The sequence below is a fragment of the Balaenoptera musculus genome, chromosome 2 (assembly GCF_009873245.2).
Source record: "Balaenoptera musculus isolate JJ_BM4_2016_0621 chromosome 2, mBalMus1.pri.v3, whole genome shotgun sequence".
Classification (NCBI taxonomy): Eukaryota; Metazoa; Chordata; class Mammalia; order Artiodactyla; family Balaenopteridae; genus Balaenoptera; species Balaenoptera musculus.
The window spans coordinates 165919295-165934328 of NC_045786.1; the positions used below are offsets into that span (position 1 = coordinate 165919295).

General features: G+C 48.8%; 1 protein-coding gene across 1 annotated transcript; it reads left to right on the plus strand.

Annotated features, from left to right (window-relative positions):
- The first annotated feature begins 2602 nt into the window (after window positions 1-2602).
- Window positions 2603-12054, plus strand: SERPINA4 (serpin family A member 4). The gene is given in 6 exon segments (XM_036843637.1): window positions 2603-2644; window positions 4043-4705; window positions 8341-8421; window positions 8424-8613; window positions 9504-9663; window positions 10438-12054. Coding segments are annotated over 5 exon segments (1275 nt in total). The 5' UTR covers window positions 2603-2644; window positions 4043-4059; the 3' UTR covers window positions 10636-12054.
- The last annotated feature ends 2980 nt before the right edge of the window (window positions 12055-15034 follow it).

The following is a 15034-nucleotide window of genomic DNA, read 5'->3' on the forward strand; positions in this document are numbered from 1 at the left end:
TATTTGGAGTATAGTTGCTTTACAGTGTTGTGTTAGTTTCTGACGTACAGTAAAGTGAATCAGTTATACGTATACATATATCCCCTTTTTTTAGATTTCCTTCCCATTTAGGTCACCACAGATCACTGAGTAGAGTTCCCTGTGCTATAGAGTAGGTTCTCTAATCTCCTCTTCTTATAAGGACACCAGTCATATTGGATTAGGGCCCCACTCTCATGACCTCATATTAACTTAATTACCTCTTTAAGACCTCTGTCTCCAAATACGGTCACATTCTGGGGCACTGGGGGTAGAACCTCAACATATGATTGGGGGGCACATAATTCAGCCCATAATAAACCGCCACCTAAAATTTGTTTTGAATGTCAAGACTGATGACACCACACGAGCACCCAGAGGGCATGGGGAGGTTTATTGTTCACATAATGAGACTATCTGGGGAGGACAAGGCAGGCTCCCACGCTGGTCCAAAAATGGCCCGAGAAAGCAGGGATGGGAGGCCGGCTTGGGGTTTTTACAGTGGCTGGTGGGAGGGGCTGGGGTGAGGATTCCCGTGCAGTGCGTGGATTGAACTACCAGTGGGCTTTCTCATCAGCTCGCCCAGACATGGGGCAGAAGGGGGAGAAGGAGGTATGCGGCTTAGAAGCGGTCAGCCACCAGGTATCAGAAAGTGGAGTGAGTCTCCATCACGAGAGCCTGCTGCAAAGCCCTATAACTGCACAATCTTTCATAAAGCCCCATCCTCCTTTACCTCACTATCCTTAACAGCCCTAAATGCTGAGACCCAGGTGGCTCTGAGCTGAGGGGTGCAGAGGGGCTCAAAGTCTAGATTGTGTGTTCTGCCTACGTTTGGTTAGATCTGCACAGAACCAGCAGTGCTCACAGAAGGGCCTGGTGGGGGCTGGAGCCATGGGAGGGAGGGAGACAGAGTTTGAAAGACTCAGCTGGCCCTTTAAGAGAAGAGATCCTCATCCCCTCCCTTCCCTCTTAGTTCAGAATGACTTTCACCTTCTGGAATCATCTGCTCAGGATCAGGTAGGAAATCCTCATGGCTAAGATGATACCTGCTCTTCACAGTCAGAGAGAGGAGTCTAATGCCCTTGAATCAGACCAAACCAGGATCAACCTAAATGCCCCCTCCTCCATGAAGCCTGCCCTGTCTATCCCTTCCAATCCCTTGCTCTAAGGCGTATGGCCGTGCCTAGGGGTGCCTCATGCTGTTGCTGTTCTTGGTCACACCTTGTCTCTTGCCCCCTAAGGTCAAGGTGGTGTCTTGTGCACCTGTGTGTCCCAGATGCTGCCTCTCCCATCCTCTCCCACACCCTGTCTTTCATGCCCTGACCCCCAGGCACACGGGGGTCTTTGCACCCATCATTATTCCATGATCATTCTTCTGCAGAACATTTTTTCATGTTGTTCTCCTATCGGGAACACTGTTCCCTGCTCCAACCCCTCTCCTTTAACTTGGAAACTCCTCATCCGTCTCAGCTCTGATGTCCTTTCCCCAGGACACCCTTCCTAACCCCCGTCCCCACCTGCAGCCAGAGTAATTCCCTGTACAGTCAGTCCTAACTCCTGAACTTACCCTTCACAACTATACCCTACAGTGTGTGTATCCAGCCAATGAGAATGTAACAATGCCGTTCACCATAGCAGGAGCTCAGCAAGGAGCTGGATGATTGATTGAATGAATGAATGAAGGAAAGAAGGAATTCAGAGATCAGCTGACGTCTTCTCCTCCCTGAGCCATAGGGCCTGAGAATCAGCCGGACATCACCCCTACCTGCAGCCGTCCCAGAATGATCCGAGGGTGCTGAGGCTCCCTGATGACTGGCGGGAGAGCAGCTTCAGCTCCATGATTAGAGGGGAAATGAGCAATTGGATTCCTGGACCAAGGAGGCATCTGTCCCCACCTTTGCTCCTGGGGTGCACCGTCCTTGCAGTCTATGCTGTGACGTCTTAGGGGGTTCCATCCCAGAGCCACGCAGCTATAACGCTGGCAGGCTGCTCAGAAATCACGTAGTCCAGGACTGCACACTGGAAGCCCTGGGCAGGATCTAGCCCCTAGATGGGTCTTGTCTGGCCACAGAGAGCTGATCCCAGTTCCGCGTGCCCACTGTTTCCCACCATGTCACCCCGGAAGCTGCCTTCCCGAGTTCGTGAAGGCGCTGGAGTTCGCTGCCCCTGGTCTGGCCCAACTCTTTATTTGCAGGGGCAGGGATATGGCTGAAATGGTGGTGCGGGGCAACAGAAACCCAGAGAGGGGGATGGTTGTTCTTAAGTTCACATGACAATTGAGGGTCAGAGTGGAGACCAGGCCCACTAAGGGGTTCCCTTGAGCCACAGGAAAAGCAAGTATCAGGTGAACCTCAACACATAACACAAACAGGAAGGGGTGAACTCTCTTGGGTCCCCCGGGAGGGAAAGGGGGTTCTCCTGGGAGGAGTGAGCCAACTTGCAGTGAGGTTTCTCTCTATATTGAGACTCCACACTGTACCCATGGGTCGGTTCATTAATAATTACCTAACCAGGGAGGTGGTAGGTGGTACAGAGAGGTTTCTCCAATCTTCCTGGGCTTGATAAATCCAAGCCACATCTAGAGCTCAGACAGGCACCCAGGGGCCACTCCAGGATTGACTGTGCCGTGAGTAACCCTACGAGGGTCACAGTAGAGAGTAAAAGGAGGATGACCAACCGTCCCGGTTTGCCTAGGACTTGGAGTTCTGGGACAAGACTTTCAGTGTTAAAAGTAGGAAAGTCCTGGGCAAACTGGAACAATTGGTCACCCTGATTAGAGGTGACAAAGGCTAGAAAGACCCCTACATATGATTGCACCAACCTCCTTGCTGCACTGGGCAGGGAACTGGTGCTCAGACCCAGAACAGCCTCCCGCAAGGCCACGTACAGCTGGGGACCCAGGTTTTCTGGCTCCAGCTGCTTTTGGAGAGCTCCTGTCAGAGCTTCTGGGTAATCTCACTGCAAAGCCGGAGAGAAGTGTGTGAGGGGGGTGAGGGGCGGTTGTTATAGGTTGGTAGGAAGCCATGTTAGGGGGAGGAGTGTTCTTTGTTATGGTCACTCTCCAGCGAGCACAGCAAAGTTGAGTAGATGTAACAGTGACTGTATGGTCCCCACAGCCAAAGATATTTCCTATCTGGCTCTTTATAGGAAAACTTTTCTGACCTCTGGTCTGGGTGAAAAATGATGGAGAGTTGAATGAGGGTCAAGAGGGACTGAGAGATTGAATGCGGTGGGATGGATGGAAGGCCAGATGGATGTTAGGGATGACAGCTGGGTTTGGGTGCTGAGAACTAGGTAATGGTAGGGCCATTTGATGGGGCAGAGAAATTTGGTGGAGAAAACCGAGCATCCTGTTTGGGGCAGGTTAAGTTCATTAGGAAAAGGGACCAATTCTATCCCTGAGACTTTGGACAAATCATGTGTTGAGCATCAGTGATCTCATCTGTACAGAGTGGTGAGAAGAATACCAGCTCTATTGACCTCTACCTGGACAAGAGGGTCAAACAAAATGGCGTAAAAGAGATTTTGCAAAGTGTAAAGCACACCACGGATGTTTGTGGGGTAGTCGCTAACATAGCCTTTGGCGATGAGCACCTTTGACACGATGGGTCACTGGGCTAAGGAAATAAACTCAGATGGTGCAAGACACCCCAGGCTGAGAGTCCGGAGACCTGTGTTCTAGCTCAGGTATTTACTAGTTCGGTGACTTGGTTAAGTCACTTTTGGAGTCTCTGTTTCCCCTTCTCTGTAATGAGAATGGAGTCCAGTGCCATGCAGAGCTCACAGAGATGGGAAAGGAAATGAGATGGTGGAGAGGAGCTGCTTTGTAAATCTGAAGCCCCGCTGCAGAGTGTCGTGGCACCACACACGTGGAGGTACTGGGTGTTTGCTACTCCCCTGCAAGCTCATCTGCAGGAGTTGAGAGTATCACTTAGATCCCTGGGCCCCTGCCTTCTGCCTGGCATCTCAGTGGGGTTGGGCATTCTGCTGGGGAGTTTCCTGGGCACATTCTTTCCTCCTGTAGACCTGAGAGCACAGAAGATGCATCTTGCCGACCGCCTGCTCCTCCTTCTGGCTGGACTACTGTCCCTTTCTCAAGGTCAGCAGCATCCTGAGCATCACGGCCAGGGTCACATCCACTGTCCCCATCAGGAGGCTCCAGGCACAGGTGAGGGCTCCCCCAGCCTCAAGGTCACTGCAGGCAGTACTGCCTTTGCTCTCCGCTTCTACCACCTGATGGCTTCCCAACCCTATGGGAGCAACGTCTTCTCCCCGCTGAGCATCTCCACCGCCTACGCCATGCTCTCCCTGGGGGTCCGCTCGCACAGCCGGACCCAGATCCTCGAGGGTCTCGGCTTCAACCTCACAGAGGTGTCAGTATCTGACGTCCACAGGGGCTTCCAGAACCTTCTGCACACTCTCCACCTCCCGGCCGACAGGCTGGAGATACGCGTGGGCAGCGCCCTGTTGTTGAGCCTGGAGCTGCCTCTCCTTCTGAGATTCCTTAACGACTCCGTGACCTTCTATGAGTCCAAACTCTTCCACACCAACTTCGACGACTCTGAGGGCACAACCCAGCTTATCAACAACAATGTCAGGGAGGAATCTCGAGGGAAGATTGTGGATTTGATCAGCAAGTTCAGCGCGGATACCATGATGGTGCTGGTGAATTACATTTACTTCAAAGGTAAGAGTCAATTCGTTGGTGGATCCTACATCTTCCCTTTCCCCCTAATTCGTTGAAGGATTAAATATCAAAAAGAAACTCCCCAAAACAGAAAGTGGATGGATTGGGTCTGATAGGGTTGAGCAGCCTTCTGAAAATTTAATGTTAGAGCATCAGATATTTAAGTTTATGTAGCATCGATTTCCACCCCTTCATATCTTTAGACATATTTTCTTATTTTTTAAAAAAATAACAGCAATGTATGAAATGCATTCTACCCATGGTGACAAGTTGAACTGCTGGATTCATATCCAGCTCTGCCACTTACCAGCAGTACAAACAGGGCAGGTTGTTTGCTTGAAGGACTCTTATAAGGATATAAGAGTCCCTGCTTCAAAGTTTTGTTTCTGAGAATCAAATGATGTCACATATTTGAATACTCCTTAGAAGAGGGCCTGAAGGGATCAGCAGACTACAGCTCCTGGCCAAACCTGAAGGCCACCTGTTTTTATAAATAAAGTTTTATTGGCACACAGCCACGCCCATTCATTTAGGTATTATCTCTGGCTGCTTTCACAGGACAGAGATTAGCAGTTGCTACTGAGACAGAATGACCTGCAAAGCGTAAAATATTTACTTTCTTGCCCTTTGCAGAAGTTTGCCAACCCCTGACCATTATATATGCTTAATAAATAGAGTATTTGTAATTATTTTAATGATAACAATTTTGAAGACCTTTAAAAATACATACAAGTATAAAAGAAAAAATAGAAATTGCCCAGAATCCTACCTTCCTGAGGGAACCAACATTAACATTTTAGCCTAATTCCTTCCAGTCTTCCATTCACACACATATGTTAATAGAGTTGAAATCACAGGTGGGGACAGTTTTGTACAGTGTGTGTCACTTAGGGTGCCATCCAGGAAGCATAGTCACCGTGAGTGGGAAGGGAAAGGGGGTTGTGAGAGGAATTAGTCCTGGCGTGTTTGTGGGAAGGACTGGGGAAGTGAAGGTCTGGAGGAAGAGGGAGTTGGAGGGACAGAGAAAACGTCACTGGAGCTGGTGGACAAGTTGGAACTTATCAGGAAATCTATATGCCAGGCACATCCAGCCGCCAGAGTGGTTCCATTTTGGGGGGGCTTGGGGAGAGGCCCAGGCTGAGCACCTGGCAGTGGTCTGGAGACACTGTTGGTCAGCACGGTAGAGCTGGACAGTGAACTTGGCGGAGAGCATAGGCGAGCTGGAGCACACAGCCCCTCTGGTCTGTTCATCATTTCATCTGCCTTCAGTGGGCAATGGCTGCTTCACATCTGCCTCTCAAACCCCTGCTGTAACCACCTTGAATCTACAGGAAACAGATTCTGGGGAACAGTCTCAGACTAATAATCCAGCCAAACTGGTCACTGCTAGCATTTTACGTGTGGAATTTTCATGCACCACTGAAAACTTAAAAAAAATTTAAAAAAAAATTCTGCAATAACTATAAATTCATAGGGAGTTGCAAAGTTGTACAGAGTGGTCCCATGTACCTTTCACTCAGGTTCCTCTAGATAACATCTTACGTAACTGTAGTACAATAGCAAACCAGGAAGCTGACGTTGGTGATAATCTATAGACTTTATTCGGATGTTATCAATTTTCACATGCACTCGTGTGTGTGTGTGTGTGTGTGTGGGTAGTTTTACGCTATTGAAAACTTTATTTAGATCTCATTTTAGTGGCTGCACAATATTCTATTGACTCCATTCCATTTAAAATATAATATAATTTACATGTGTAGTATACACCATCACCACACCCAAAGCTCTGGCCAGAAATAATGAAGATTTTGGTGCTCTCTTCCTGAAAGAGACCTTGCTGCAGTTGTGTTAGTGCTCGTGGCACAAAGAAGGAGGTGCTCCAGAAATAGACAGGAAATAGACATCTTGCCCTCTGACACATCTGCCCATCACTCTGAGGACATAAATGTAGCCCCAAGACCTCAGTCTAGGTCACACGGTGACAGCAGTAGAACAACTGTGGCTTATCTTAAAAAATGAAAAGTACCTAGAAGAAAACAAACCAAAGATGTGCAGAACCTCTGTAGATAAAATTATATTGAGAGATATTAAAGTTGACAAATAAAAAATAGATATACCGTATTTATGAATAGGAAGACTTAACATGGTAAAGATGTCAGTTCCCGCCCAAATTGATTTAAATATAAAAAAAACCAACAGGTTTTTAAAAGATTCTTTTTGGTACCAGTTAACAAGCTGATTCTAAAGTGTATATGAGAGAGCAAAGGGCCAAGAATAGTTAAAAAGAGAGAATCTGTCTGCTGGGGAGCAATGCTGGTTATAAATCTGTACTAATTTAGACTGTGTGGTACGCATAGACCAATGGGACAGAACAGAGAGGCCGGAATGGAACCCAGAAATGGCTCCATGGGTATATGGACATTTGATATTTGACAAAGCCTGCATGATAGAGCATTGAGAAAAAGGATAGATTTTTAAAAAGCAGTCCTGGGACAGTATCCTCATGGAAAAATATGATTTTGTACCCCTCCATCCTACAGATCATAAGCATTCACTGCAGGTGAAGTAAAGTCCTAAATGCAAAAGGTAAGAGTAAACCTTGTAGATGAAATAGGGGAGTATCTTCATGACCTGGAGGTAGGAAAATTTTTCCTAAGCAGGACACAGAGATCTAACCATAAAGGAAAAAACTGATATGCTCACTGCATAAAGTGAAGAATTTCAATCATCAAAACACACAATTATGGGGTTTCCCTGGTGGCGCAGTGGTTGAGAAGCTGCCTGCCAATGCAGGGGACACGGGTTCAAGCCCTGGTCTGGGAAGATCCCACATGCCGCAGAGCACCTAGGCCCGTGAGCCACAACTGCTGAGCCTGCGTGTCTGGAGCCCGTGCTCCGCAACAAGAGAGGCCGCGATAGTGAGAGGCCCTCACATCGCGATGAAGAGTGGCCCCCGCTCGCCGCAACTAGAGAAAGCCCTCGCACAGAAACGAAGACCCAACACAGTCCCAAAAAATAAATAATAAATAAATTAAAAAAAACAAAACAAAAACACACAATTATGAAAGTGAAAAGACAAGTCAGAGAGGAAGAGAACACATTGGCAACACACAGAACTGATAGACAACTAGTGTTCAGAGAACTCCTGCAAATCACTAAGAAACAGCCCTATAGAAATATGGGTAAAAAAGTGAACTGGCACTGAACTAAAAAATAATAATAATAAAATTAAAAAAAAACAAACAAAAACCCCCAAACCAAAAAAAAATCCCCCAAAACTTCTAGTTGATCCATAAACATACTAAAGACTACTCAACCTTATTTTAAACCAAGAAAGTGCATGTCAAAACCACAGTGAGCTACCACTATACGAACATCAGTTTGGCAAAATTATTTAAGTCCAATGATTTCAAGTAATCGGTGAAGACAGGAAACAACCTTGCTGATATCCTCTGGGGTCTCTTACTTTAGAACCTATCTGAACCCCCAGATCCATTCCCCAGGCAGGTCAGGTGCTGAACTGATGAGATGGTGGAGGGTAAGTCTTGAGTGACGGTGAGGGATGCATTCCCTGGCTGGAGGATCGGCTTGTTGGTCCACGGATGCCCTGTAGCTTCTTCCCTTCTTTCCTCCAGCTCTGTGGGAGAAACCATCCATCCCCTTGATGACCACTCCCCATGACTTCTACGTTGATGAGGATACAATAGTCAAGGTACCTTGATGCTGCAGGATACCCAGCACCACTGGTATCTTCACGACAGACACTTGCCCTGCTCGGTGCTATGGATGGATTACAAAGGAAATGCAACAGCCCTTTTCATCCTTCCTAATTGAGGGAAAATGGAGCAGGTGGAAGAGGCTTTGACTCCAGAGATGCTGACAAGGAGGAGCAACTTGCCTCGGAAGAGGTAACCCCTCAGGGCACCACGCGGTGCGGAGTCTGCAGCGCTGCCCCTCACAGGGACCCTTCCAATGAAAGCTGGTGCCCCAGATGGGGGTGGGGAGGATCGCCAAGTTATGGAAGAATTCTTATTTGCTCCAAGACTTTCCTTGGGTTTCCTTAAATAAGGAACACTCCTATCGTACCCAAAATGTGATTTCGCTCTCATCAGTGAAAAGAGAACTAGACTAGGGGTTAGGAGTCCGGGTTCTAGATGTAGCCCTTGTACTGCACAAGTCTGGGGTGAAGTGACACTGGCTCTCTGAGGGTCCACCCTGTGCAATGAATGGGTAGACTTCCCGTCAAGATGGCTGACTGAGCTGGCGAAGAGAGGTTTCCACCCACCCCAGGAAATAGCAGGGAAGCTTTCACGTCACCATGGGGCTATGAGCAGGAAAAGTCTCCAACCACATGTAAGAAAAAGACCTCAGGCCAAGGCCACATGTGGATGGAAGATTCACACAGCCCATGTGGTGGAGGAATTCCACCCAAAGAAATCAATGGGTCCAAAACAAGTGAAAAGCACAGGGCCTCATCAGAGACAAAGGCAAAACTGCCACACCGGGAGACTTGCATCTCCCTGGGCACCTGGGACGTCTGCAGAAAACAACCTCTGCTGAAGACGAACTCCCAAAGGAAGGAGGTCCTGCAGACGGCAGGCCCTGAGGGCAAAGAAGGAGCCTGGCTTTAAGCCACTGGCAGCACTCATCTGAGGGAGCGGCACAGGCAAAGGGTGTTTGTGACCACAGAACTCAGATGGAGTGCAGGCAGTGAGCAAGTGCAGTCAAGGAGAGCACAGCCGGCTGGGACCCTTGGCTAGTTCATGAGTCCAGTGTTTTAACCCAGTGCCTCTTTCAGGTATTTTTAAAGGAAGCTCAAGTTGTATATCCCCCAATTCTCCATTTCTGGCTCCTATAAATTTGATCAGATTTTGCCCAAGCTGGGCATCACGGACTTGTTCTCATAGTGGGCTGACTTGTCTGGCATCACTGAACAGCTAAACCTGCAGGTGTCCAAGGTAAGTCGTCAATGGATATCAACTCCTAGAGACCTCAGAGGGGAACCTCCACCTCTTGGAAGGTGCTGGGTGATGGGTGCTCTCCCTGCCACCGCGTGAAGTCTCAGAGTCCAAATTTTATTCAATCATCCATGGGCATAGGGAGCCAAGAACCAACCCACCATGTGCTGGGCGTAGTGCTTGGTGCTGCGGATCTAGGGTCCATCAGGTCCCTGCCCTCAGAGAGCTCTTCCAGTCAAGTCCAGGAGACAGCACCCCCCTCATAGATCATGGCAACTGAGAGTCACAAATGCAATGGCAGAAACAGAGGAAGGATACAGATGAGGCTGAGTTGTGTGTATGTGTGTGTATCATAAATTTCTTAGACCAGAGAAAGGGACCTATGACCTCAGCTACATACAACAAAGGTGCACTAGAGGGTAGAGTCTTGGGTTTGAGAGTTCAAATTCCAGTTCTGCCTCTTATGACCTTAAAGCGTTACCCAGTCTCTGGATTTATTTTCCTCATCTATAAAACAGACATAATACGTTGACCTCATAGGATAGTTATGAAGATTAAAAAGAGCATAGGCACATAGTATGTGCTCAATTAACGATCGCAATGGTTATTTATAAATAAGAGGTCATCCAGCTCAATAACCCCCACCAGTATAGAAATTCTTGCTGTGATATCCCAACAAGCGGCTTTGATCTTCAGTGGTCTCTGGTTCCCCTAGTCTTCCCTAAGCCCCAGCTCATGCTCTCTCAGAGGTAACGCTTGTGATTTCCTTCCCAGAGTTTCCACAAGGCCATCCTGGAGGTGGATGAGGTTGGCACCCAGACTGCAGCAGCCACCAGCGGCTTTGTCACCTTCTGGTCCCGGGACAATCACCAAGCCCTTTGGTTTAACCGGCCCTTCCTTGTGGTGATCTTTTCCACCAATACCCAGAGCATCCACTTTCCGGGAAAGGTTGTCCACCCCACGAAACCATAGCCCTCCAGGGCTGGCTTGTCTGTTACAAGCAGGAGGACATGGCGTGGAGGGCTGAGTGTGAGCAGCTCTGGATTTGGAGTGGGGGTCGCCGAAGATGCTGAGGATGCGGGGCTGAAGCTGTTGGTGAAGCTGAGGGATGTGGGTGGTACCAGACCGGTGTGGACTGAACACCTAACTCCTCAGGGCTGTGCCACCTCAGACAGATCAGCTAACCTCTTTGAACAGGTTTCCATCCCGGAAAGTGGCAGAAATGCCCCCCCCCAGGGTAGTTGTACGGATTAAACGAAATGATGGCTACGAGGAGCCTGCCTCTGCAACACGGCTCTGAGCTGGATGGGGCGGCCTCAGGAGTCACCGACAGACGGAAGGTCCCACAGGAGGAGATCGCTCCGCAAGACCAGCCCAGAACTAAGCACACCAATTCCAGGCTACAGGGTCAAGGACCTGCAAGTGCTCAGCACCTAGAGCCCTCCAAGGCTCAGAGCATTGCACACTCTCCTTGCCGCCCCCTGGTTTAATTGGTCCGTTTCCCCCTGCACCTGCTGGGATGTTGGATTCTGTTTTTTAACAGCCAGGCAAGAAATAAAGTCAAGCCCAGGCTGACGCACTCCCCAGTCTGTCCCTACAAGGGCAGGGGGTGGGTGGATTTAAGAGTCCCAGACAAGCCTGCAAGAAGATGCAGGACTAGGGTTACTATGGCAATGACACCGCTGGGGTGATGTGTGAAAATGAAGCCCTGGTGTGAAAAAGGGGAGAAAAGGGGGGCAGTCACTTCCCAGTTTAGCCTTGAGAGTGATGCCTCCTTATTTTGCTTAAGCTCATCCCTCCCCTGCTCAAAAGGACTCAATGGCTCCCTATTGCCTACAGGATAAAGTTCAAACCCCTCTAACTGCAGTCAAGGTCCTCTCTGATCTGGTCCCTGCCTGCCTCTCCTGCCCCAGCCCCTCCTCTTGCTCTCATGTACCCAATGACTGCAGTCACGGAAACTCTTGTTGTCTTTCCAGGTTGCCCATAGCTTCCCACCTTCGGGCCTCTGGTCCCCGCAGATCCCTATCACCTAGAATGCTCCCTTCCCCATCCCTGAGAGTCTACCAGGATTTCCAACAAATGCCTCCTCCCCTCCCTAAGGCAGACTGTCATCCTACCATCAAACATGATTGGCTGACATTAATCTCTGCCCCGCATCCCGGCCAACCCTCATCCCTCTTAGAAGGAACATCTCAGAGGCAGGACCCTGTTCACCCTCATTCTCTTCACTCACCCCAGTAACTGGCCTCAGCACTGATCGTATGGTCTGGCATGTGGCTGAGGCCCAACCAATAGTTGGTGATTGAATGAATGAATGAATAAATGAATGGAAAAGGCTGTGCCCTGAGCAAGGTCCTTGAGCTATTTGTTCTGCATCACCACCCCCTGACACATCCCCGGAATTGATTGGGTAAATATTTAGTCCAGCTTCTCAGATTTCAAAATGCCCTTTTGGAGCATTAAAAAAAGAGATCTACGGGGCTGTGTGTGACCTATGTTTTACCTGTTGGGAGGCACACTTCTTTGGGACCGGAGTTCAGCATCAGAGGGGCGGGCGGGCGGGTATGCTAGCGATTTCTATCATTCTCCTCTGGCAGGAAAGGAGAAATCTTTTTTGTACCTTGTGATGGGAGGGCAGAGGAAGGCAAGTGAGTGTCATGAGTGTCATCGTGAAGCCTGGGGGACCCAGGTGCCAGTGGAGGGACGAATTTCATGGCCCTCGTAAGCAGGTGTGGAGAGAAGCATCATGGGTTCATTTGGTTATTAATTCTCTCATTCAACAAAGAGTTACTGAGTGGAGATTGGCCACTAGCCAGGGAACCAGAGGGATTTCCTCAGTGGAGGAAGAGGCACTTGAAATTTGGGGTGAGACAGAAAGCCTGCAGTCCCAACTTCTCCGTTACCTGTGCTGAGGGGCTAGCTCTTACCTCTCCGGATCTCAGTTTCTGCACCTGTAAGTGGGCGTGTAATCCCACAGCTGCTGTAGCAGTGGGGGGCAGGGTGGTGGATGGACGTGGGATCCACGGAAGATACAGGCCTGGGATCCCCTAGCTCTGACTGAGCATGTGAACGTGTGAACATGTGAAGGGCAGGAGGGTGTCTGCTCCACCCCTGGCTGCCTGGGAAGGTGAGGAGTCCTTTTCTGAGGCAGAGCAGGTCTAAGACTAATGGTTTCCAAGCTCTGTGCGCCTGCAATGAGCAAGGCACAGTGACAAGCGCTTTCCAGGAGTTACCAAGAGGCCACAGAGCATCTGAGCGTAGAACCTGGACTTTGGAGCCAGAATGCCTGTGTTTGAACCTGGAATCTACCAATTACTGAGTATACTAGTTGGTTAGTGTATTAGTTTTGCTCTAACAAAGGACCACATCTGAGTGGTTTAACAACAGAAATGTACTGTTCCACTCTTCTGGAGGCCAGAAGGCCAAGATCAAGGTGATGACAGAGTTGACTCCTTCTGAGGCTGTGAGGGAGCATCTGTCCCAGGCCTCTCCCCTGGATTCTGGGGGTTTGCTGGCCATCTTTGGTGTTCCTTGGCTTCTAGATCTCTGCCTTCATATTCACATGGCATTCTCCCTGTGTGTGTGTCTCTGTCCAGATTTCCCCCTTTTACAAGGACGTCAGTCTTATTGGATTAAGCGCCCACCTCAGTTCAGTAGGACCTCATCTGAACTAATTACATCAGCAATGACCCTATTTCCAAATAAGGTCACATTCTGAGATACTGGTGGTTAAGTCTTCAATTCTGGGGGCACACAGTTGAACCCATGACACGGTGTGGGACTTGGGCCACCCCTCTGTGCCTCAGTTCCTTCACCTGTAAAATGGAGATGATGCTACCTAACACATAAGCCTACTGTAGATTCTGGATGAGGTTCTGTATGCAAAGCACACATCTTTGCTGTTCCACAAATGTTCACTATTGTTATTTCATTTTATCTTTTATCACAACTCTCCTCTAAAGCAGGGTCACAACCTCACATGCCTGCCAGAGCTGGCAGGTCACCTGAACAGGTAAAGTGGGCTGACGGTGGTGGCGACCAGGCAGGTCGAATAGTAAGAGCCCCCATTGAAAGGCATTTCTGTTCCACATTGTCACACACACACGCAGGGGGGTGACAGAACCCAACTCTGCCCAGGGTGAAACTCGCCTATTGGGAATGGTGCTCTTTGTTGCTCTTGATGTCAATGGAAAAATAAATCTGGCATGACTTACCTGGTCCTTTAAATTCCCATATTCTGGCCACTGGCCCATCCTACTCTCTCACCCCAGTTGTCATGGACTGAATTGTGTCCTCTAAAACTTCATATACTGAAGCCTGAACCGCCAACGTGATTGTATTTGGAGAAAGGGCCTTTAAGGAAGTAATCGAAGTTCAATGAGGTCATAAGGATGGGGCCCTAATCCCACTGAACTAGTATCCTTATAAGAGGAAGAGACACCAGAGCTTGCTTCTCCTCCCTCTTTCTCTCTCCCCCCCATATGTACACAGAAGAGGCTGTGTGAGGATTCAGCAAGAAGACATCATCTACCAGCCAGGAAGACAGATCTCACCAGAAATTAACCCTGACATCACCTTGATCTTGGACTTCCAGCCTCCAGAACTGTGAGAAACACATTTCTGCTATTTAAGCCTCTCAGTTTGTAGTATTTTGTTCTGGCAGCCAGAGCAGACTAATCCATGCCCTGAGACACCCTCAAAACTTTTCCAAGTGTACACATTCCCAGCCCCCATTCCTTCAGAACCCTTCCGAGTGACAATAGGCAGTCAGGGTTTGCCCCATTCCCCAAATTCTCAAGATAGTCCTTACAATGTAAGGACTGGGACTTGGTACGTGGGGTGTCTCCACGGACAGGCACATGGGCTGGAGAAGTCCTTCAGCATCTGCTTAGTCCCATCTTTCCCACATAGTTTCATCGGGAACCTGTTTTGGAGTATTATACTAGTTTCCTGTTGCTGCTGTAACCAGTTATGACACACTTAGTGGCTTAAAGCAACACAAATTTATTCTCTTACAGTTCTGGAGGTCAGAAGTCCAAACGGGTCTTCCTGGGCCAACATCAAGATGTTGGCAGGGTTTGCTTCTGGAGTGCTTTGGCCCACGGCCTCACATCACATTGTTTTTCTCCTCCTGCTTCCCTGATCACATCGCCTCCTCTGACTCTAATCTCCCACCTCGCTCTCTCTCTCTCCTCTCTCTCTTTCCCTCTCTCTCTCATAAGGAAGGACCCTTGTGGTTACATTTAGGACCCACCTGGGAAATCCATAATAGTCCCCCCCCCCATTTCAAGATCCTTAACTCAATCACATCTGCAAATCCCTTTTGTTATATAAGGTCACATTCACAGGTTCTGGGTATTAGGATGTGGAT